General features: G+C 46.0%; 2 protein-coding genes and 1 long non-coding RNA gene across 7 annotated transcripts in view; 2 read left to right on the top strand and 1 right to left on the bottom strand.

Moving 5' to 3' along the window:
• LOC140214101 (uncharacterized) overlaps positions 1-1,608 on the top strand; it is a 53,037-nt gene extending 51,429 nt beyond the window's left edge. Inside the window, exon 3 of the long non-coding RNA XR_011891025.1 lies at positions 11-1,608. This is a non-coding gene — a long non-coding RNA (uncharacterized lncRNA). The remainder of the gene's footprint in view (positions 1-10) is intronic.
• Positions 1,609-3,864: 2,256 nt separating this feature from the next.
• LOC126539224 (isochorismatase domain-containing protein 2-like) lies at positions 3,865-9,247 on the top strand. Its single transcript, XM_050185990.2, has 3 exons — positions 3,865-4,083; positions 4,746-4,995; positions 6,276-9,247. Exons 1-3 carry the CDS (start codon positions 3,888-3,890, stop codon positions 6,457-6,459), a joined length of 630 nt encoding a protein of 209 aa, XP_050041947.1. The 5' UTR covers positions 3,865-3,887; the 3' UTR covers positions 6,460-9,247.
• LOC126539214 (microtubule-associated serine/threonine-protein kinase 3-like) overlaps positions 9,032-25,271 on the bottom strand; it is a 293,806-nt gene continuing 277,566 nt past the window's right edge. For all 5 annotated transcript variants that reach the window (XM_055075266.2, XM_050185964.3, XM_050185965.3 and 2 more), the window contains 6 exons: positions 24,195-24,343; positions 22,825-23,089; positions 20,965-21,280; positions 20,360-20,604; positions 17,465-17,716; positions 9,032-13,632 (listed from right to left, as the gene is read on the bottom strand). In XM_055075266.2, the coding sequence (XP_054931241.1) occupies positions 11,836-13,632; positions 17,465-17,716; positions 20,360-20,604; positions 20,965-21,280; positions 22,825-23,089; positions 24,195-24,343 (3,024 nt within the window). In that variant the 3' untranslated portion in view covers positions 9,032-11,835. The remainder of the gene's footprint in view (positions 13,633-17,464; positions 17,717-20,359; positions 20,605-20,964; positions 21,281-22,824; positions 23,090-24,194; positions 24,344-25,271) is intronic.

Below are 25,271 nucleotides of genomic sequence, written 5' to 3'. Positions count from 1 at the left end.
TTTTCTCCAGTGGACCTGTCCTGCGACCCAGCGCCACCGAGTATGCCACGAACGTCCAGCGCTGCAGTTTCGATCCATGCATAACATTGGGCCCACAATCAAGCATCGTATTGGGTTATCACGATGTTGTCATAACGCGTCAATTGAAGGAAGTGTGAAAGTTCAAATAACGTAAGGCAACGCAAGTGGTCTTCAACCTGTGGCTTTCCTTGATGAAAAATTGAAGCTTCAGTCAAACGCGACACGACACCCTCGTACGTTATGGTATTAGTGTTAGTTTGAGTGACGAGAAGTTGTTTTCTCCACAAGAAAGACAGTCAGAGGAAGAACAAAGATGTCGCCGTTGTGACCCAAACCTCTGTAAATAGCGGTCGTGTAGTGTCGTGTCTTGTGCGCGTAGCGTAAAATTCACTTCGGGCGAAAGGGTGCCACCGTGCCGAGGACCTTCAGTAAGTAAGCGCTTTTCATAAAGAAGCGCGTGAAGACGGTGACGGGATGCGCTAGACGAGAGGATTTCACAGAATCTATTTATTATTTAAAAGATTTTCAGCGGAGACTGTGCTGGCCAGCTCAGACCCGCAAGAGCAGCGACGGCTGATCCGGCGGGCACGCGGAGTGGCGCTAGCCAATGGTGCCCTGAACTCCACCTGCGAGGAAGTCGCCCAATCTCATGAAAAATAAATGTTCTCCCTCTCTCTCTCTCTCTCTCTCTTCAGCGTTTAGTGCGCACACAGTAATTGTACAACATTTAAGGACCGAATAAAGTGTGGAACTCTTATTATTCATCGCACGTCATCTGGATTTCGAGTGTTTTATTCTGTGAAAAATCTTCAACATTTAGTGGGTACAGTTAGTGCAAGAATTTCACTACACATCAATATTTCAACACCGAATATAGAGAAAATCCTCTTACTGACCGCACGTCGTCTGCATTGCGAGTGTACGTTGTTTTCGCCGACCGCGGCCCCGATCGGCAGCTATATAGTCGCTGAAGTTTCTTCGCTTTCGCACACGCATTAACCACGAACAAGTAAGCCCAGAAAATGCTTTGCATTTGGGCGTTCGTCCAGCAGCAAAAAAAAAAAAAAAAAGAATTAAGAAACCCCACTGGAGTTCTCTAAATATGCGTAGGCATACCCCCAAATTTCAAGTTAGCTCACCCCTAAATGTCAGTTGGTCCACCCCTAAATTTATGTTGGCCCGCCCCTAAATTTCAAGTTTGCCCAGTGAGTGAGTGAAGTAACTTTATTTCGGTCCAGAGAAGACGCAGGGGAGACTCCTCGCCACCCGGCTAGTCCCACGTAGGGACCGCCAAGCCGAGCTTGACGGCCCGATCACGGGCACTCTGGACGGCCAGGGTTTGGTCGTTGAGTTCGGGGCTGCCCAAGAGCGCAGCCCACCTATCCTCGCTGAAGGAGGAGCCGATGGCTTCACACTCCCACAACACATGGTCCAATGTTGCCCTTAGTCCACAGGCAGGGCAGTCCGCACTGGGATATCTTTCAGGGTATATGGCATGAAGAACCGCGAGGTTAGGGTACGCACGGGCTTGTAGAACTCGAAGGGTAACCGCCCGCGCCCTGCATAAGGCGGGGTGCGGGAGGGGGAATACCCGTCTTGACAGATAGGAGAGTGTGGTGATTTCATTAAACGTAAGCAAGGGTTCCCCGCGGGGCAGGGGGACTGCTGAGGCGGCGCGGTCAGTGACTCCTCGCGCGGCCTCGTGCTTGCCCGCGTTAGGATTAGAGGGATAGCCCTCAATCGACCCCAAGTAAGCGGGAAACCAACTGAGAGAATGCGGATAGATACTTTTGGCGCTTTGGAGAATGCGGAAGGCCTGGGGGGGGTGGGGGGAGGGACCATACCGGTTTGGTAGGCCTTAATGGCTGCCTTGGAATCACCATGTATTGCCTCTCTACGACCATCGAGCACAGCCAGCGCGATTGCAACCTGTTCAGCTACCACGGGCCTCGAAGTGCGTACCGTAGCGCAGCAAGTGAGCCTTGAATTGGAGTCTACGACGGAGACGGCGAATGCCTCTTGTTGGACATAGGCCGCGGCATCCACGAAGCTTGCCTCAACCTGTTGAAGCTCGGAGTCCACAACACGCTCGAAGAAATTATCGAGGCACAAGAGCACTCACAGCTGCTCAAGCTATCCGGCACCCCGACGGGCCGCAAGATACTCGACGAGATCGGCCTCAATCCTGTTGACCAGTGCCCCGACGCCGTGCGGATTCCCAGCGACATCAGGTCTCAACTGCACATCGCGCCCCTTCCCCGCAATATGCACCCCGCAAACAACGTCGGCAGACGTCGGGCCAGGCGTACAGCTCTACTCGAGCATGTCCGCAATAACCACATTGAGTCAAGTTTGCCCACCCCTAAATTTAAGACGGGCCACCCCTAAATATCAAGTTGGCCCACTCCCAATTTTAAACTTGGCCCACCCCCACATTCCAAGTTGGGCCCAGCCCCAAATTTCAACTTGGCCCGACCCCAATTTTCAAGTTGGTCCTCCCGTAAATTTCAAGTTGGCCCACTCCCAAATTTCAGTCGCCCCCCACCTCAAATTTCAACTGGCCGTTGTATACAGGGTGTTTCACTTAACTTGAACCAAGCATTAAAAAAAAAAAAAGAAAAAAAGGTTAACCGCACCTTGGTGAGACCAACGACATATGGATTGGCGTCATGTGGCGCTCCTCTCAAAAATCTCTTTTTACGTTCAGCTTATTTAATTAACAGATATGAATTATTCACTACTTTGAATATTCACGTTAGGGCCAAGTGTGCTTCGTTACGTTGTGAAGGACGTTCAGAAACAACCGATCCAATTTTGTTGTGGCAACGTACACGCCGCGCGCCGATTCTTTTAGGCGCTTAAAGAAATCCCGCGAAATGTGAAATAAAACCACGTGACTAGTGAATTAAGGATGTTAGAAATAAGAGCGAACTGGATTAAGTTGGACTTATGAGGATTAAGGTAGAATAAAAGAGATTTGGTTTGTACAAATTACAGGAATGTGAATTATGGTTGGTTAAGGTGGATGCAAGTTGTTTAAGGTTGGTACAAATTACAATACGGTGGATCAAAGTGGATTAAGGTTAGTACAAATTAGAGCAATGTGGATTAGGGTAGATTAAAGTGAAATAAGGTTGGCACAAATTAGAGCAAAGTGGATTATAAGGTGGTCCGAAGCTCGTGTCAGATTTGGCAGCTAATAGTCTGTAAAAATGGCAACAAAGCTTCTGTTTAATGCGTTAGCATTCTTACAGTACTTCACGTACTTTCCGGGGGTTAAGTGTGTATATGTGTTTGTATGTATCTAACCGTTTTCCTGCAAACCTGGGTCACTGTGTACTCCATGGTCGAATGGTGAGAGCATCGGGCTGCTGTGCTGAGGGAACAGTGTTCAAAACCAACCGTTTGACCAACTTAGGTGGCTGAGTATGTGGTAATGTGTGCAGATGTGCCTTCCTTCAACGAACCTCTTTCACGCCGACATGGTCTATAGATGCGGGACTGAGTAGGTACCGCGGCTCGAAGGAACTTGGAGTACTGGGTATGTGCCATTCGGTTTGTGCTCTTCTTCAACGAACCCATTTGATGCCAAATGAGTAGCGCGGCAGGATCATGCATTTAGCCATATATGCATCCCGCCAGATTAATCTGACATTCTTATCCATCATTTTCTGTGAAAAAAGCTAAACCCATTTTTTTTTTCTTTATATCACGTTGGCTTAGGCTGACTTCTTGTTTAAATGTGCCGCCAAATTCGAAACTTCAGAAAACCCCGCTATACCTCCACTGGCGCACGACGCGCTCGATCACGTGAGCCGGTCAGCGGCGAGCACCGTGGCGGCGAGAAAAGTTGCAGAGAGGCAACTATGGCGGCGCAAACAGCTGTGCGAAATGTGGGTCGCCTGTCTCCTCAGAAGACGGCGATATTCCTCTGCGACATGCAAGAGAAGTTTCGCAAGACCATACAGTACTTTCCGCAGATTGTGGCCGTCTCTCAAAGGCTGCTGAAAGCCGGGCGCGCGCTTGACATGACTGTCATCGTCACCGAGCAATATCCGAAAGGTAAGCGGGCAGACGATGCGCGATCACTATTACCACCGGCAGATGCCATCTCTAGCGCATATAAATCGTGTTGCGAGCTATTGGTGTAATTTAACTGCGTAGGCGAGTCTCAAAACGCCTGATCACTGCTTTCGCATTACGAACGTGCCTGCATACAGGGTCCAGTGGTCAGCAAGGTCATTGCCTGCGAGCGATAAGCGTCGTGCAGTCGAGGTCAAAATACTTCAAAGAAGGCCATCAAAATCTTGGTTTGCGTCGCTCCAGACGTTCAAGGACAATTTGGAGTTGCACTTTAGAGGACTTGAACACCAGTCGTTCTTTCGACTTCGTCGGCACCTATCTGCGCGCCAAGAGTTCGATACGATATACGATCTGCTCGCCTTACGTTACACTCTTAACTAAAATATGTTTTGCTTTTCATCCCAAATCCATCAGGCGGTATTTCTACTCTCATTGCGCTTATCATTTACGTTTCGGCGTCTTCACAAGACGCAGAGCTTAGCCCCCCTCCACTATAGGTTTTGGCAACACTGCTGCTTTTTAATATCATTCACATTGCGTTTATCACTTACCTTTTCGTTGCTCGATAACTGTGTAGTCGTCAAGTTTGTCCTTTGTTAGCTGCTTACAAGGATGTTCCTTCCACTTCGCGCGTCCCCTAGGTCTGGGCAACACCGTTCCGGAGCTCGGCCTTGCCGAGTTCCCAGACATCAAGCCAATCGAGAAGACCCAGTTTTCCATGATGACCGCTGAAGTAACCCAGACGATGCAGGAAAAAGGGCTCGACTCGGTTGTGCTGTGCGGGATCGAGGCGCACGTCTGCGTCCAAAACACAGCCCTGGCACTGCTAGAGCGAGGCTTAAATGTGCACATCGCTGTTGATGCGTGCTCTTCGCGCACCATGGTCGACAGGTGGGTGTGCAGCTTTGAATTCAGAGTTCTCAGACGCTCGAACCGCCAGAAAGTGGGCAAAGCGTGATCCAAGGCAAAACTAAGACCTTGTATGCAGTCGAACCTCGATGTAACGAATTATCGAATATATGAAGCAAATGTAAAACGTTTTTCATTGTTGCCAGAGTGTAACATGAATATATGCTTATAATGAATATTGCGTATGACGAAGGTATCTTCGTGTCGCACGCATAATGAGGTCCAACTGAACTATATATGGATGAACATGTGCACAAGGTGTAATTTCACGCTTTCCGCCAATCGAATGCAATTTAAATTATGGGGTTTTACGTGCCGAAACCGCTTTCTGATTATGAGGCACGCCGTAGTGAAGGACTCCGGAAATTTCGACCACCTGGGGTTCCCAATATGCACCTAAGTCCAAGTACACGGGTGTTTTCACATTTTGCCCCCACTGAAATGCGGCCGCCGTGGCTGGGATTCGATCCCGCGACCTCGTGCTCAGCAGCCCATACCATAACCACAGAGCAACCACGGCGGGTGCCAATCGAATTCAAATACTAAGCACTGTATTTTTTATATGCACATGATGACCAAAGTGGGAGACATGCTTAGATTTAATGCAAATAAAAGATGGTCACTAAATTTACTTTCTCTTGTAACCGAAGAAAATTGGGAGGGTGCTTAAAATTAAGAAAATTTAGTACATTAAGGTACAGTGTCTGCAGTTGCGACTTGTTTGAACAGGTTACTATTACCAGTTTTCGTAGTTTGAGTTGTCACGGATTGACTATGCAACACTAAGCAGTTGCTGCTAACAAACTGAGGAGCTGTTGCTCGTTGTGGCTGCCCAATGCATAGACCTCGTAGTGCAATGTTACTGTGAAGCAAAGTGTCCCCGAGATCCTTATTTTTTAAAGGCACCACAAAAAAGGACATGTTGAAAATTTTAAATTCTTCTTAAGGCACCATGATTGTTTAGCATGTTAACTTTTCTTCAGGATCATTTAGTTGCACCAAACCTTATGGTGTCACAGAACCCATGCTCATCGTAACTAAGGAAACTAAGTTACATTGTATGTAAAGAGTTTTTCAATTCTAGCTTGCATTAAGTGGTTTTGATTCGTGTAGTAAGCTTCCCAATTGTCCAATAGACTAACATGCTGTCTACCAACCTCGCATCAGACTGATTTGACGAGCATAGTAAATAAGTTCATCTGTACCAGGAGAGGTTTGTCCACAGCCATCACTATCTTGTTTTCGGTGCCGTTTGTCACCAGATTCTTCGGCTTTGAACGGATGAAAGCGATTGGAGCTTGGCTGACCACAAGCGAGAGTGTCATCCTCAGTTTGCTCGGTGGCTCATCACACCCAAAGTTCAAGGAAGTCCAGAAGCTCATCATGGAGTCAGCTCCCGACAGTGGCCTGCTTGGGTTTGCTCAGAAGCAGACGAGTGCCTTATAGGAAACAAAACAATTCGGCACGTTAATTTTACACCGCCTACATCCTCCACTGCATTTATAGGAGCCGAAAGTGTGGCCTATTCTACAAGCATAGTAGACTAGCGTAGTTTTCTTGTTTTACTTAGCCAATGTTAAATTGGCAGCATGAGTGGGCATTTTTGGCGTTTTTCGATCTCAAAAATGGGTGGCTACGTGTCTAGATATTGGAACTGGTAACATATGCTCGCAACGACATCTCCACGTCGAAAAAGAATGTGCATGTTTGGGGAAACACCAATCACTGTCATCGACATTGATACTGTGTTGACGTGAACAGCGATGTAAATTTCATAAGCAGTTATTGCTCTTTGCAGGGTGCTACACAATACACGAGATGTCCCTGAGAAATAAATATGAAAGCCACGGCAGCCATTTTTCTTATATGCAACAGATTCATAACTTAAAGGAGCCATTGGTGATCCATGTAAAAAAAGATGTGCACAGTTTGGATAGGTTTAGACATAGAAAAATGTCCATTTTGTGGGCCTTTTTGAGCTTGTGTTGTTGAACTAGTTGCTTGTGTATATTGAAATAAGCAATAAAGCTGGAATATATTGCACAATACAGATTTGGTGCATGTGTTCAAAGTAACTGCAGTCCAGTTAACCATTTAAAGCGGCACGTTTTGCTGTCGCCCTAGTATCTCAATACTTTTCAATAGAAATCTGGCAAGCAAGATAGCTCTAATGATAACTTTACTTTGGACACTCCAATCTGAATACATGCATCATTCACTAAAGCAAGTTTGGTTGGTTGTTGCATTTGTGAGAAAAAGAAATGAAGTCTAACTATAACTAACTATAATTTGTTAAATTGCTTAAAATTGTGGTGAAAAGCATGTTTATGGGTTTGTAACTCCGCGATGAAAAATGCACATGAAGTTCGCTTCGTTCAGCTGTGTGTAGCTGTTTTAGTTGTCCCTACTAAATTTAGTGGTCTTACTAGTGTTGAGTAAAAGTACAAAAATAAAGGCTGTTAGTGAGGCATTGGTTCATAAGCATTTGATAACTCCTGGGCACTGGAAGTGGACATTGTACAACCTGCTTAAAAGCACACCATCCTAAGGCATGCTGTAAACTGTACAGCAAGCTCTGAAGAACAAAAATGCACCATTCGCTGACAGCCGAGTTTTAGAATAAATGTCTTGAGCAGCTTCTGTACAAAAATGTTTGCATCCCCTATTCTAAAAATCTAGAGTGGAATTGATTACCTGCAGTGTCCGTTCACTTCGAGTTAACTTGACCTTATTCTGATATGTAAGCCGATTAGCCCACATTGTGGAGTAGTCTTCTCAGAAAGGCATTGGTCCCAGTTTCGTACCGCGGATTAGGACAAATTCAGCCGTCCTGTGTGCATTTCCTATGCAATGCCTCGCTACTCTTTAGTGAATGACAATTTTCCCTTTCATGAATCATCGCCCACCTTTGCAGATTTCTGCAGAACTGATTTTCTAACTCTTGCAGCTGTGCCCTGGATGGTACAGTGTACACAAGCAGTGCTATCGCATAAATGCATCACTGCAAGCTATGTGTTGGCATTACGATATGACGAAATCACAAAGGATATAAAAAATTGCCAACTGCCATTAGGTGCTGCTTGGAACCAGGCCCGTAAAAACCATACACACAAAACTAGTTGCCTAGGTTAATGGGCAACCAGTAGGGATGTGCCAATATTTGAAATTTCAAATACGATTTGAATAGTCCCAGCTATTCGGTTCACAAATTCACTATTCCAAGTTGTCAAATATTTGTTTCTTTCAATATATAAGGGATAGAAACGCTTGCTTGAGTCTTGAGAGAAACAGTATGATGGACGTGAAGACTGTTCCAGCTGATTCTGCTGCAGGATAGCTGCAGTTCTTAAGAGGCACCAGTTCCTGAGCGAACTCATGGGTCATATAACTTCTACTCAATAATACTAATGGCTTGCTTTTAGGCAGCCCATATAAGCATTTTCAGATTTGTTATTTAACCTGTCTCGCCATGTTTGCATCCTTTTAAAACAATGTGCCATGCTACTATACAATTTTTCTCCTTTCAGTGAACACGCTTTATGTGCATTCGGTAACATGCTGGTCCCATTTCTCATGGCAGTCGTTGCCATGGTGCTCCAGATAATTCACAGCAGATGTTCATCATTTACAAGTGCCTCAGTTATCCAAACTTGGAATTTTTTAACGTATTGCACATATGTGCTATTGTATATAAGCCAGGTTCATTTTACTGAACTGACTCCATGCAGAATTAACATTTTATGTTGCTTTAGAAATGAGAAAATATCCAATTTTCGATTTGATATGTGGTAGTTGTTTTTCCTGAATATTTATACTTAATTTCAAAATTTCACTACTTGAACACCCCCTAGTAACCAGGCTGTCTATTCATTAACCATCCCTGCATTGCAGGTTATTGGTCCTAGTTTATGGTGGCCTCTATACCCATAAACCACATTGCCTATAAAACTGCGAAACAGGCTGCCCAGTGACCTCAACAAGCGTAAAGCTGAAAAGCAGAAATATACGCCAGGAACAATTTGTGTAAAAGGGGCAGAGACGACAAGATTTCTTTTTTATTCGTATATGAGAAAGAGCGCACCGCCATAGATGACTGAACAAGGAAGGCAAGAAGAAAGTGTGGGAACAGGATGGCACAAAACTCCAGTTCACGCTGTTTACACCCATGCCTTGAATGCAAAGACAGCGCAGAAACAAGGCGTCTTGGAGGTTGACAGAGAGAGAGAGAGAGAGAGAGAGAGAGAGAGAGAGAGAGAGAGAGAAATAAAATAAAAACGTCAATTAACCCAGGCAGCAAAAACTCAAACAGGCATGTGGGGTGACTGGAGAAAGAAATATGTTACAGAAGACCACATGACATCGGGACAGGATCACCTCTCGTCACGTATCATATGGCACAATGCCAATAAAGTCTCTGGCTGGCAATGCCTGCTGTTACCTACAAAAGCTCTAAGGTGGCAGGTCGAAAAAGAAAAAAAAAGAAGGGAACAAACCTCTAGGCAGTTTCTTTCCCAAATTTTGCAGCGACAGCAGAGCATGAAGCAACCTTTACAAGACATCTGTCTTGATGCGATGTTAGCGCGATGCGCTCGCGAGCCATAAGGGAACCACGGTAACGCTGCTGAAAGAAAAAGAGCTGGCCAGAGGGAGCAGAGTTGCAAAAACAACGTTGACGGTTGATATGTCGGTGCGGTGTAATGTAAGCACCAGTCATTCTAGAAGTACCCATGAATGCGATCATACTTGCTTCGCGTTGAAGCAGTATAGGGGGGCGTAATTGAATCTGGCGCATCAAATCAAGCAAAGAACAATGGTAGCTGAACGTAAACAATGGTCGTAAGTAATGGAATTTGGTTGATCGCCACAACAGCTCGCAAGATACGCAAGTGAAATTTGGCAAGCAGACTTGTTTGTACAGCTAGAACACTGACTGTATGGTACTGATTCTCTTGCCTTGTGATTGTATGAGGTCTACTGCCCTCTTTTACCATGTCTAGCACGCTAAGTCTGAGCCTTCACCATTCTTTATGTGCAAGCCTACTATGTAATCTGCTTGCTGATTACAGCAAGCAGGTTACAAGCAACATTCCTGATCGCCTGCTTATGTAATTTTGCTGGCGGTCAGGAGCTTTAGACATAGACCATGGCTTGAACGAGCACATGGCTTTTTTGCACTGAGGAGCACTTAACACGAGCCTATGACAGCCTTGCCAGTAAAATTCTAGTTTGGCAAAACTGCTCTACGCAATCACATGTGCCTTGGTTGCGAAAAAAGCGTTGGTGCTGTCTGGCCAAAAGTGTTACGATTTGCATCTCTGGTTGTTCACTTCAGCTACCGTTCGCACATTCAATTTGGTTGGCTTTAGTAATCTCCTAGTAGTGGTCAAAAGATCGGGCAAGGATGACCACAGGAGAGAAAAAAAAGAACAGAAACGAAAGGACCCAGTGATGCAAGAGGTATGGTGATGCAAGAGGTATGATGAACAAACCTGTGGTGGTTGCAATGATATCGATTGCACTACCATAAGGGGAGGGGGAGTTGGGGGGGGGGGGAGGGGAGGGGGAGACAGGCTTTGGACAACAATGTGTTCTCACTTTAATGATGTATGGGAGAGGATAGAAGAATGATCACGGTGTGATTGCACGTTGCCGGAAAAATGGTCGCACAGAGTTGGCCTGGTGGTATCGTTGCGAAATGAAGACTATAAACACACAATCGGCACGCACAATACACGGCAAAGAGAACACACCCGAGAAGAATGACTTTCCTGTTGCACTCCGCTGCATGGAGGTGTAGTTTCGTGAACTGAGCTCTTTCCAAACTGTGGTGCAAGTAGCCAAGAAATTTAACGTTTAGCCAGGGCCAGTTTGCCAGCTCTTTGGTGGCAGAACACCACATTTCATAAGCTTTGTGGCAACCCTCGATAATTTTATAACAAGAGTAGCATATGCTAGCTGCTTCTGTGTTATCAACGACGTGTCTTGGCATAACTCGAATCGGGAGCAATTTATGCAGAATTAAGGGTGCAGGGCTGCCACTATAGTGCCATTGATTTTGTTTAGGAGTCTCGCATAAAGTTGCACTGCGTGTGCACAGGTTCTTACCAGCCAAAGAACTGCATTACAACTTAGGTCCGAACCTGCCACGACCAGTTCCTCCGGATGGCAACAGCGTTTTCCATGCAGCGGGGTCATACAAGAGCAGCAAAAGGACGTCAAATGCTACTTCACAGCTAGAGAAAATGGTAATAAAGCCAGCTGGGCGAGAGTAAAAGCGCAAATACAGCGGCGCAGGGCAGGCGGCGTGTAGATACTGGAAAAACTCGCCGTCTGCGCCGATGGCAAACGTAACAACCGTCAACAAGTGTAGAACACGCTACGCAAAAACCACAGACTCAACACGTCGCGAGAAACATCTCTCGCTCTTCATCATGTGAACAAAAAAACAAAAGAAGCGGAACAGTCAAAAACTCGGGAGGAAGGGCTAAGCGTCGAGAGGATGCACACTTTACACACGGGAATGGCCTCGTCACTGACTTGACTGACTGGTTGCATCTAGGATGCGGGCCACACGACGAAACGCAAGAAGGTAGTGCCGCTCCCAGAGGAGACAAAAAGAACAGGAGTTTGGGGGGGTGGGGAGTAACTCTGTGGGCCTGGTCAAGCCACTAAGGAGTTAGGTATGGTAGAGATCTGGGACTGCACGACGCTGCAATGCAATAATAAATACTGCGAGCATGCCTCAGTGACGCTAGTGAGAGCACAAGGCTGCTCAGAGCACATAGCAAGCGCCAAACCGCACTGCTCTTCCCACCAGTGAAGCTACGACTTAGCCTGTTTCGTCGTGTGTGCTGGTTCCGGTGTGCTTTTTGACTTGTTCTGTGGCACTACACCAGATGCCCTCTGTTCACTGCTGGCCGGTTGTTTCGAAGGCGCCCTTTTTGTCTCCGCCACCTGCTTCGGACCAGTCTCTGCTGGGTTCAGTTGCGAAGGCTGGGATTTACTAGCACCATTTGAAGAAGCCGGCTGCGGTAACGATGAAGTAGAACTGCCTTTGGGTTGAGCTGCTGCTGTTGACGGAGGCCGTTTCATGCTCGCCGCTGCAGACTGTGCTGCAGATGCCTGCGGTGGCATCGGAGTTACAGCAGTGGCCGTGGCGGCACAAGATGTACTCGCTGGCGATGCGGGCTTTTTTGCAGTTGTGGCTGCGCTCGATGTAGTGGAGACCGATGCCATTGCTGGGCTTGTGGAGATGGTTGTAGTAGTTGCTGTAGTGACACCGTCGTCACACTGCACACCACTACGCACTTCACTGCCAGAAGAACCGTCTTCACTGTCAGCAGTCGGAAGGGGAGTGCTAGGCGTCACTGTAAAGGACGGGACGTCGGGCGGAAGTTCGGTGCAGCCTGCAGACAGGTCCCGCTCTTTTGGAGAACGCTGTAGTGGCGAGGGGGGTCTTTCAGCAGAAGTCGTGGCCGTGTCATCGTCGTCATTATCGACGAGGCTTTCGACTTCACTTTGCGAGTGACTGCGGGCTCGGCCACCCTGTGGCTTTACCTCGCCGCCCTCCTCTCCGGGTACCAGCGTGCTTGCCGACTTTGGAATTCGTGTTCCCCCTGCTGGCGACAAAGTGAGCGTACTTCGAGACAACAGGCTGCCAGTCTTAGTAGACACCACTCGCGGTGGCGAGCCTTGCGATGTGGAAGGTGTTGACGTCAGGGCCAGTGGTGACGCATGCGTGCAGAAAGATTCTCGTCTTGGTTTGGATTCTGCCGACTTCGGATGGAGGCGGTCTGGCGAGAGGGCTCGCCTCAACAAGGGAGAGCCGGGCTCTGCACTCTTGGGTCTCATCAGTGACTTGCGTGCCGACGAAGTCACAGTGGCCGCTGCTGGCACGAGCGTCGGAGGCGACGGTTTCCGGCCTGCCGTAAACACCTGAGGTGACTGGACTGCCACTACGGATGCCGGATGATGCGCGTGGTGATGTGGATGGTGAGAATGGTGAGCTGGTGGAGCCTGTCCCGGAGGGAAGGCTAGTGGGGATGGCGACCGTGTTGGACTGATTACCGGCAGTGGCGACGGAGACGGGGTGCGAGCAAGCGGCGAGAGTGGTATGTGACCGACAGACTTTCGGCGCGGGGACCGGAAGGTCTGGGCCAACTTGTGCTTGAGCCCGTGCAGCGAGCTGGGCCGCTGAAAATGGGCCTGAACAGATGCTGCTGCTGCTGCAACTGGTCCGCCAGCAGCTCCCGGTGGTATTGCCCCGCTTCCAGCAGGCGAGTTTGGCACGCTTGAACTGGGCGAGCTGCTTGGCGAGGAATTGCTCGTAGAGTGCGACGAGTCGGATGAGGACCTCTCTTTGATGAAGCTGACGGTGATGCCACCACTCCGTGGTGGAGGTGAGGCGCTGCCAGGATCGGCAAGCGACTGAAAGCTCCGGCTCGGAGCAAGTCCGGTCGGAGTTGACACAGCCGCACTCACGAGCTGCTGGATCTCGGCGCTGGCACGTTTGTTGCTCAGTCGCCGGAGAAGAGATGCACGCCTCTTCTTGTCAACCGGCTTTGACCCGATTGCCGGCGGTGAACCCTGGAGCTTGGTTCCCAGTGTGGCTGCAGGTCCCTTCAAGAAAGGGAATTGGCCACGCAGGTTAAATATGAGGCTGCAACTATTTAACTATGAATGCCACACCAGTGCTGTTTGCTACAGCGAACCAGCCAAGCTACTCAAGATGCCAGACACACTGAAAGTACATTGCATAAATAAGAGAGTAAGGTATAGATAGTTCTTCTGGCGAAACCACTTACTCAATGGATCTCGAACTGTACAAGGATGGTGCTTAACAGTGCTTTTTTGTCTGACATATTTACATGCAGTACTTAGCAGTGGCATATGGTGGTATCTCAGTTTCACTGCTGAGAAAAATCAACCTTTCTTCAATCTGTTATTACAAGAACCAGTGCCAACTTGTAATTTATTCCAATGAAATTGGCAAATAAATGCGTATGAGCACATTGTTAAGCAAAATTAATTGTAAAATGTCACCCCTGTCATCAATGTTAGCAAGAGGGTTTGCCAAAAGATCTGTTCATAGATCGCTTGAATTATTTATGCAAATTATGGCACAACATAAGTAACACTGAAACACTTCAGCTACAACTTCAGCTGAAACCTAGGACTTCCACATGCTGTGGAACTTGTAGCAAAGCAACATTCCTTCTATTTAGCAAGCATCAAGCGCCCATGTACTAAATGTGCAGTTTATTTACCCACTTTCAAATACTATTAAATCCATGAAAACAGCTCTATAGGAACAAAGGTCTCGCACATGCTTCTGCAACTGAAACTATCAAAAGCATCAATCCCTATTTTGCCCGCTCATGCTTGGTTATGTTTTCTTAACCCATTTGCTGCAAAAGACAAGCTAGTCACTTGCCTGAATATGCTCTATAAAAAAATAGAGCTGACTGTAGCTGGCAGCCACCATCAACTTTTTAAAAGGAAGCTTTCGCTCAGGGGCTCCTAGCTACATACATGGGAATGGAGAAATTGTTTTTCTCTGCAACCACTGCACCGAATTTAATATCAAACAAAAAAGCTGAAATCTAGTTACTGTAGGAAGCAGATTTCTTATTTACGCAGTCAATATGTTTATAAACATTGTTGAAAAGTAAAAATTTTGCGACACTAGACTATCAAGCTTAAAGCTAACTCAGCAAAAAAAAGTTAGAATTTTGTAAAGTGCATCTAATAGCATAACTAAAGTGGACAAAATTGATGTATTATAAACTGCTCTCAAAGACGACTAATATGCGAGTAAAACTGTTGCAACACCCTTGTAAACACTGCAACAAAATCACGTAAGATGTAAATTAACATATAAAATTTTCCGCTCTGGATGCCCTAATGGATACAGTTTACAAAACTGCGATATCTGTTTTTGCGGTACAGTTACAGTATTGTAAACTTCATGCTTCTAATATGTGTGTGTGTGTGTGTGTGTGTGTTTTAACTTACAGATTTTTGGCAATCTAGGGCCTAAATCAACATTCCGCTACCTACAGTCACAAGAATTTAACTTTCAAATGCAGCAAACTTTATTCAAATCAGCACAGAGGTTGTCTTATAGAAGTGCTTCTGCATTTTACATGTATTTGAATAGGCAGAATTAGAATTAACCCCGAACTAAAGGTTCCTCTTAATGCAGCTAGTCAAGTCTAATATTAGTTGGCAACAGCGGCAAAATATTGTGGCTGCTGCTTACTCATGGCTGTAGAGGCAGTGCTTGACTGGTGCTTTTACAAATTTGGATAGCCTCGGTCATTGCTCTGACAGCTGCACAGCTACAATTACCTAGGCCTGAATTCTGGCTACTGATCCTAAAATATATATATATATATTACTTTGCCGTGTCAAAGTTGCTGAATGACAAACAGTCGAGTGATAATAAAACTTGAAGAAAAAAAAAAGGAAAGAAGGAAGAAATGGTATGCATGGTTTTGTCTGCATGATCTCTAGCATTACAGAAAACCTCTAGGCCTGTGTGCATGTTAGTACTTACAGAGCCATGCACAGCAAATAAGTAGCTCTTTTGCCACACAATTCTATACAATATTGTGCAAACCTTTACAGTTATGTGCAATACTGCAAAATTGTGTGCAGTTATGTGAAGTTATGTGCAATTTGATGCAGTTTTGTGCTATCTTACGCAAGTACTGTAATAATAAGTAGCTATGAGCGTCCAATACTGTACAATCATGTGCAAACCTGCACAGTTATGTGCAGTTATGCGTAACCACGTACCATTACATACATTTATGAGCAATTACAAGCAGTTATGTGCAACCTTGTGTACTTGGGAGCAATCCTGCGCAGTTAATCCTGTGCACTGGGCTGATTATGAATGCAAAATGGAGAGGCTCTAAAACGCTGTAATGAACAACCAATTCTATTCGCAAAAACACACTACAGAACAAAATGACCCTCCTTTTCGAGCTCTGGTTGCACATGTTGGAGGTAAAGCTCAGGCCTCACCACGTGCGAGGAAAACTTGCAGCGTGTAAGGACCAGAACTTGGAACCTAGCTTGCTAACGATCGATCAACCAGCTTGTTAACAAAAGGGTTGAGCAAATGGGATAAAGCTGACTTGCAGCTTTCATTTAACAACTAACTGTAAGCAGGGTGCTCAAATTTGTTTAAAGCAGCTCAGTGACTACAAACCCAAGCATCCTGAGACTTGCAAAAAATACCGTATTCACTCAATTTAAACATGTGCCCAGCTTGGAAAAAAATATTTGATTCATATCACAAGTATGTTGGAACAAATAACGAAACCTAAAGCAGCATATCATAACTCCTCCGACAGCCTAGAACAGCGATTTCTTTTTTACTTTTTTTCTCTTTTTTGGCTGTCAAAGTGGAACTGTCTGAGTGCATGGCACAGTAGGCTTTGTGTGTGACAAATGTGTAAAATTTTTCAGTTTCTAGGATCCCAACTCTTTTTTTTTTTTGTGCCTCAACAGCACTTTTGTGCACTAAGTGCACTTAGCCGGCGTGCCATGTCTTTGTCTACAAAGATAACAGATATTGATTATGAAGTCGTATTAGAATGAATCTTTTTCTTCTAACCATTAAAAAAGATGTACTTGTAATCAAGGGCATGTTAGTATCGAGTGAATATGGCAAGCTTTTCGAATGACTACGACATGCAATGCTATGAGTCTGCATGTATACATTACTGAGTGAATTAAATGGTGGTGGTAGAAAAGTAACGCCCTGAACTGTCTAGCTGAGGGTGCCATGTGGTTGCGAAGAGACATAATACCTAAACCGGATCTGTAAAAAAAGGAGAACAGCAAAAGAAAACATTTTTGTGCTCAGGAACACTTTTGGCACCAATCTGCACAAACAGCACGGAAAGCATTTAATGCTGAAAAACATCTACCATTATACCTGTTAAAACTTCATATTCACATTTCGAAAAAGTGAGTCCTAGATTTAAACGAACTCAGATATGGGAATTTTTGTTTGTTTGTGCTGCAGTTACGGAAAAGTTATGTAACCACATAAAATTTGCAAGCCTCAATTTTTACACCAATTAATGTTGCATGCTACACAGTTGCACTCCATATGGGGTTGCCAGATTTATTTAAGAAGTCACCAAATGATGCTCCCTACAACGTTTAAGAGCTGTAGCAAATGTGTCAGTTTACAGAGCTAATGAATCAATCAGGTACTTGGGTAAAGTGCAATTCAAAGACGCAATACACCAGTTGGTAGCCGACACTTGTCCTCATTGAGTCTTTCTGCGTCCTCTGTCTTTGAATTGCGCTGTACTCAAGCACCATGGAAAGTTGCAGATTAGCCCAATTCGTCACAACTGTAAGATAAATCAAGGTACGTCCAATATTTAATTGAGAGAGAGTGACGGCGCGAGCTGAGGAAACGGGGTACCTGGGAGACGCGTCGCTGGCGCGTGTTCCGCCGGGCAAGCCGGCTGGTCGTGGGGTTGCGCCTGCGGCCTCCTGTGCGAATGGAGGTGCTCTCCAGGGGCGTGGTGCGGATGTTTATGCGGCTCCCGCCGGCCAGGATCAGCTGCAGGACCTGTGGGTGCAGCAGACCCTGCACCGCCTCGCCGTTGATGTGAGTGATGAGGTCGCCGGGCCGCAGGCCCGCCTCGAACGCCGGGCTGTTGTTCTCCACCGCCTGCGATGCAGCGAAACAGCGTGGGAGCGAGTTGGGAAAATGAACGTTCAGTGGAGAGGGGACCAGCAAGAACTTTATTGGAGTGTCCCAAGGAACTTGATTTCAGCTCCCCAATCAAGTTAGTGGCTCTGCCCACGACGGGACCGGGAGGTGGCTACTCTCTGCGACGTCGCGGGCCCTCTGGATGGCCTACAGTTAGTGCATGAATTCCGAGCTCTTCAGCGAGGTGTCCCACTTGGACTTGTATTGAAGGTCGCAGCCCGCATTGTATGGGCACAGCCAGAGCATGTGGTCGAAGGAGCAGCGGGACACGGAAACACAGGGTGTTTGTTGAAGGGCGATTTCCTATTACAAGTGTTGAAAACTTCCATGAGCCACTCACCAGGGTCAGGCATTACAGACAGACAAGCGCGCTGTGTAGATCACATGCTGACAATCGTGTCCACAAACTGCCACACTGCTACACGGTGCCAAAACAGCCGAAATCTCAAAGAGAAGCCCGTGCACCCTTTCTCTCATGGGAGCCCCCACTTCTTGCCGAAGGATCGAGGTGACACACATAAACGGCTCTATGCAAGACGCACTGACGGGAATGTCACAATTACAGCACGTGATTTTGGGAAATCATCCAAGGCAGAAAGCTAAAAACCACTGGAAGTATGCTGTGAAGAATGAAGAGAACAAAAAGAAATGTTGCAGTTTCACATGAAATGTTAAGTACTGATAGCGATAGCAAAGTATAAGACAACTACACAAAGTAAGGCTTGTAACGAATGATGCTTGCAAATGCTAGTCGGGGCAAAAGAGTATGTTCGCAGTGAAGCAAGCCTCTTAACAACATGGCAATCTGATATTTCAATTCCCCTTATCTCCTCAAATAAAGAAACAATTTGAAAAATAATTGCAGTACGATGCTTCCTATAAGTTTCAGTGTACAAGTGAAACTTCCTGAATTGGGGCTTTGCGAGGCTTACAGGTGCATTGGAGGTGACCTCTGACCATCCTGTTCAAATATGCATGAAATAGAGATGCTCCCCTTGGGCAGACGCTGAACCAATTGCAATGAAATCTTGTACACTTAATAGAGGAAGTTAAATTCTATCGACTGTTGAAAGCATGACCTTGAATTAGGAAATAAAATTTTTTGACAGAATTGCTGGAAATCTGTGCACATTCAAAATATGAAAGCTCGAAGCACTCAGCACTAAATACGGAAATTGTGGCTCTATACTACCTACCATATTTACTCGTATAATGATCGCACTTCCTTGTCAAAAAAAAAAAAAAAAAAAAAAAAAGAAATTGACGCAAATTCAGGGGTGCGATCATTACGCAGGTTAAATTTCCCACGAAAAGAAACATTTTCTTTTTTCATCCCAAAGCAAAAATGACGGCCAGCAGAGCAAGCCGAACGCAATTATTTTTCTTCTCGTGAGTACATTACGCGCGTTGAAACAGTTTCTTCCGCATCAGTAATGAATAATATAGTTAATATCGGCAAGTTTGCAACAATAACGTAGCCATTATCACTTTGAGGGGACAGAAACAGAGATGGGCGCGCTTAGCTGCCAGTGACATAGAAACGCATGGCAGACATGCTGCAGAAACTGCGGCATTTGTCTTCACTGCTATCCTAATATGGCACGTTTCCGCTATGGGTGGGCGAATATCTTAGCTGCGTTACAAGCGTCGGTGTATGAATAGGGTACATTTCTAATGTATCAGCGTAAACGTGGCCACTATCGTTGCCGCTCTCGATTTGTTGCGTGCCCACGAGTGCAGACGAGAATTGTTGACCAAAACCATCGTGAAGCCTACAAATAATAAAGCCGAGGCAAGTTTGGTTGTAGTTTTTTTTTTTTTTTTCATGGAAGTGAGAAAAGTGATGAAAGGAATGAAATGGGGCATCTGCTTTTAAGAACGTTGGGTGCGTGCAGACCGCTTGGTATGTCTTCAAGAGTCGTTCGTGTAGCATTTGACAGATGGTAAGCGCGATCGTCATTAGCTAGAGTTGGCACACAACATATTGCTGCGACAAGTTCAGGGTGCAATCATTACACGGGAAAGAAAAAAAAATATAATATTGATGACAAAATTCAGGGGTGCGATCATTACGTGAGTGCGATCATTATGCGAGTAACTACGGTATATATGAGATGCCTTACGCAGACAGATACAATGTATTTGATCAGGGCTATTAGTTTAGCGTTAAAAGTCTCAATTACAAATTACTGGTGTATCTCAGAGCAGTGTTTAATTTACTCATTTTGTCTGCTCTGGATGTATTAATTGATGTGCTTTGCAATCCTTTGCTGTCTCCTGGTGGAGTCACTAATTTGCAAACCTGTTATTGCATTTAAAAAAATGTTTTTCAGTTCAAACAATTTCTGCACGAAGGTTTAATGCACACACACACGCATGCGCACACACACACACACAAAACAAAACCACCTTTAACAGACAAGAGATTTTAACATCCTCTGATAAATGAACAGAGTACAACAAAACTGGATCAGGACGTCTGAGTGAAATGTTCCCGTATGCTTGGGTGGGAGTGCCTGAGGTAAATATTTCCCTCTTAAGACTGTCACTGATATGCGCTGGTACACAACAAGCAGGCGATTCACATCAATCTACACTGACCATGACAAGATGCTGGACGGTGTAGACGTCCGAGTCTCCATAGTAGACACGGATGGCCCGGATGGTGAATCCGAAACCCCGTGGCCCCCTCTGGATGATGATGGGGGGCTTGAGTTGTGCCACTAGTGGACTCAGTTCCCGGCTTGGCGACGTGTCACGCGAGCTCGTGCTTGAGCCGCCGGGCGAGCCAAGCACCCCTGAGTGTATGCTGCTGGACAAGTCAGCAGCTGCTGCGCTGAGGTCATCTGCAAAGGAGACAAAAAAAAAAAAAAAAAAAAAAAAAAAAAAAAAGAAGGGATTGTATGCAAATGCTTTTTTTTCTTTCAGAAACTTACTAAGTATATCTCATGTTACATTGTCAAGCCACAGCCCAAGCCGCCCTTGGCTGCAATACTACTGCCCTACGAAAGTCAAAGTAAAAGCCTGGCAAGAATTAAATAGCTCCACAAATGCACGGAAAACACAATGGGCAAGCCCAGATCTTCAGATTAGCTTATATGAACCAGAATTTCACATTATTTGAGCATGAATTACTGCGAATTGACAGTATTTGTGACTGCATTACATTCATGCAAATGCAGCCAACTGCAGTATTGGTCTCTCACCAGAAGGGATCATGAGCGAAAGGCCCGATGCCGACGCAGACTTGATGACCGAGCGCGAGCGCAGCTTGATGGGTGGTGAGGGTGTTGGCATAGGGGGCGTGGCTGCCAGCTTGGGCGTCGATCGTGGCGAGCCGCTGGCTGCCTTCTCCGGTGTTCTCGGTCCGGTGGCCCCAAGGGTGCTGCCGGTGCCTGTACTGGTGCCGCTACTGCTGGTGCTCCCTCCGCTGGTATCGCTGGTTTTGGGCTCAGGAGTGCGCTGGCCCTTGTCGGTTCGGGCCAATCGCTCCGCGACAGGAGAGAGCTCCCGGGGCTCGCCCTGCATGTAGAAATTGTGACCAGATTATGAGCTAGCTGCCTTTATAATCTGCTGCTTCACGTAATCTGCTTGTATACTGTCCTCTGTCCCACACTCATCGTTTCCCCACTTGAACTTTATTTGCATGTAAGGCATCATGCAAAAGACATCAAGCCGGAAATGTCAGCTCTTGTCTCTTCTGTTCACTGTTTTCCATTTCGACCCCCTTCCATTTACTTATGCAGTAAACTTCTGTTAATTCGATTTTTTCAGTTATTTTGATCCCAACTGAAGGTTCTGGCTGTCATCCATGCATTTCTATGGACCCAATTTTCTTGTTATTTCAACTGTGAGATTGGGCTCCGTCGAAAATTTCGAACTTGACGAGTCAGCACACACACACCTGACCCCTATGGTGACCTCAATGGTGATCCATTTATAGTGGCAGTGTCTGTCTCAGCAGAGCTTGGGAGCAGTGAATGCGTTAACAGACATCAGCTCCTGTCGGAAATGCTCATTTTCAGGCTGCCCTAGGAAGATTTTCAAGCAATGACCTTAGCTCATCAATGTCTGCTTACAGTATTTATGCGATTCTTTCTTTTTCCCCGAGAAGATTGGGCTGAAAATTGCCTGCACGGTACACTCTGATAAGAAACACCGCCATTTTCGCGGCGCTTGTGTGCTTTATTGCATACAACAGATGTACTGTGGCGAAGCTGACTTCAGAAAACCGGCCACCGTGGAGCAACACGCATTAGGCCGTTGCTCATATTCTTGCGAAATAATAGGGTGCACTTTATATTTATGCTTTGGTTAGGCGCTTTAATGTAATTTCTACATTAATTTTCTGCTTTAAACACATGAAAAGTGGGAACGCATTTGATTTGAGGGTGTGTTATAATAGGGCAAATATTGCTAAATGAATCAGCGGTGAGTCTTGGTGCTTATTCTGCATCTTGCTTAACTTGACCCACCGGATATAATTCAATCAATTCTGTTAGTTCTGTCAGGGTTGAATTAATGGAAGTTGACTGTATGCATTATATACAAAGCAGTGGACCTTATAGAGAGAAATAGCAGATGTATAAAACATGATTACAGGTTGTGTTACATTTCTGGCATAACGTGATATTAGTTAAACAGTGGTGGAACAAGGAATAAACCACTGTCGATCATTTCAATTCTCCATCTTACTGCATATGACCGCTTTATATGAATAGCAGCTAAAGCAATAAACAACTCTGAATGACTAAACATTGACATGGTAAGTCGCCGAGAGCGTTTGCATCTTGCATGTCATATTGGCAATGTTTTTGCGCATGAACAATATGTCTCAATCAAGTAGATCTGGCATCAGCTGCGATGACAAGGTACCCATGTTACTGAAGGGCAAGCGTGTAAGCAACGTCATGCGTTTGTGTTGTCCGTTTCTTTCCTTCTTGTGTCGTGGTTTGCACGGCTCCCTTCCAGTGACATGAATTCCTAACGACTCACTCAACTTTCAGTTGTTCTAAACACATGTCAGGCTAGAAGCTCTATGCAGAGAAACGTGTTCTGGGACTTACTGCAGTGGTGGCGACCGCCGGCGAGGTCGGTGCAGTGGCAGCAGCTGAAGTGGTGGCGGTGGCAGGCAGAGGCAGGGGCAAGGGTGCTGACAAGCGGTGATGGGATCGGCGTGATGTGTCCTCCCGGTCAACGGAGAGGGCGAAGCGAGGCAGATCAGCGATGCCTGGCCGTCTTCTCCGCTGTACCTGGGGGGACACCTCATCCGATTCCGTTTGCGATGACTCTGGGGTGCTCGTCAACAGCGGACGCCCGCCCGGCGGTGGACTGAAGCAGAAGGAAAAAACGCAAATTAACTTGTGGGGTTCGACGTCCCGAAGCTGCAAAGTGGGTCACGATGGAGAACGAGGTGTACGGGGTAAGCCATGGAGTGATCCAAAAGAGTAAACAATTGCCTGAAATTTCTGTGCGCTAGAAACTCTCATGTGTGCGGTGTAGAACACCTCCCATTCTAATGCAGCCCTACAACACAGAGGAAGGGCAGTACGTACGTAAACCTGCAGCCCCATCACTGACCTGCAGGCCACCTGACACAGCCTTTACATGCACTCATGTTTCCTTAAGATTCCCTCTACAGAGCAAGACCAATACAACATCTTAAGAGGAAATGTTCCAGAAAGTGTTTTCGAAAAATATCCTCTAAGGGGAACACTAAAATTTCGTACAGGACCTACTCCCTTCTCAGAGTAATTTGCATAAAATGACTAGTGTAATGTGCATGAGACATTCTCCCTTCTGAGAGTAGGTCTGATGCACCTTGCTACTGACAAGCTGAATGAGATGACCTCCTTGGGTGCAAAGTGCACACTCTAAAGGTTCACATCCTTTGGGGCGTATCTTTAGCCCCCAAAATAATCAGAATTTTTCCTACATTCAACTCCTTTCTTTAAAACCCTGCGCTTGCTAATTTCCTGTCAAGAATGCTATGTCAAGCTGATAATACGCATGCCGTTTGTGACCTGGAAGTACTGGGTGTACTGAGTACTGAGTTAAAGAAAAGGCATGCAAGATAATTAGTATCTTGTAGGACTAAGATACACCCCAGAGTGTGTAAACAGTTTTTAGAGTGCATGGGACTTACTCCCTTCTGAGTATGCAACTTGCACCCAAGCACTTGTCCCGCCTGTGTCGTCTTACTTTGCCCCGTCTGTCGTGCTTCACCGTACTCATATATGCATCACCAACTGACCCAAAATTCTACTCACCCAAAAAGGGAGTCATCTCAAAGAGATACTCCCAAACAGGGGACTATCTCTTTTGGGTCAATACTTATGGAACAAGATACATTCTCAGACTTGCTTGCAGCTTCATCTTACACAGACATGGTGCTCTGCTGCCCGGCAAGCCACAGGAAACGTCCAAAGCTACTCACAGCTCAGGCGACGAGCCAGACAGCCGCCGCGTGGAGGCATCCCCTGCTCCAGGCGCTGGGGTGCGGAGGAGCGTAGACTCTCCGCTGGAGTCCGACGGAGCAGAGTCCGTGCGGCTGAGCGAGCGGCGGTGGCTTTCTTCACACACATGCTGTACGTGACAAAGTGGACAAGTCATTAGCGGTTTGACTTTTACTTTGCAAGTTCAAAGTGAAGATCATGCACTGCTACATTACTGAAGCACAGAGGGCAGGCATGGCACAGATAAGAGGTAAAAGAAAGTGGCTGCACACTCCAATTCAAACATAGCAGGCAATTCTGTGGAGGCCTGAGCGATTTTTACCACCTTCTGCATTCACAGCTAAAAAATAGTGCATGCTACATGACAGGAAGACATCGGAATGTGTGACATAATTTGGTGCAAGGTTGACTTCATAAGTTGAGGTCACAATACATGAAGCAATTATCACATAGAGGATGTACCTATGAACCACGGAAATTCAAGTGGAGTGATAAATTAGTACAGTCACACTCCTTGCACGGCTTTCAAAGTACAGTGCCTGCACTTGCAACCAACTAAAACATGGTAGATCACATATTGTAAATGCAAGGCACACAAACAATATGTTATTTGATGTAACATTAACTCCATAAATTATAACACATTAACTTGTGTAAGGTCTAAGTTTTTTTTTCCCCCCCAGAATCAAGACCGTGAGTGCCTCTTGCGTGAGTCAGGCATATGTGGATGACATGGTGAATGAGGTAAAAAAAAATAATGCAGATACTGGCTATATGCTTCAAGTTTTGCTTCATTCTTCAATGCTACTGCTCGCGGTGTCGCTTCTGTTGTCACCGAAACTTACTACCTCATCAGCACACTGTCAAAGCTGGTTGTTGTGCTGATGCATGCATTACGACGGGTAACTTGAGTTAAACCTTCTCTCTCATAATTCTTTAGCTCTAAAGTAGGGGGTGCAGGTATCAGAAAAGTAGACATGGTAGTTATAATATATCAAGTAGTTGGCCAGTAAAACATAATGCAGATCAAAAGCCAGTTCACTGTGAAATGCATTGAG

This window comes from Dermacentor andersoni, chromosome 11 (assembly GCF_023375885.2).
Source record: "Dermacentor andersoni chromosome 11, qqDerAnde1_hic_scaffold, whole genome shotgun sequence".
Taxonomy (NCBI): domain Eukaryota; kingdom Metazoa; phylum Arthropoda; class Arachnida; order Ixodida; family Ixodidae; genus Dermacentor; species Dermacentor andersoni.
This window is presented reverse-complemented; position numbering and strand designations above follow the sequence as displayed.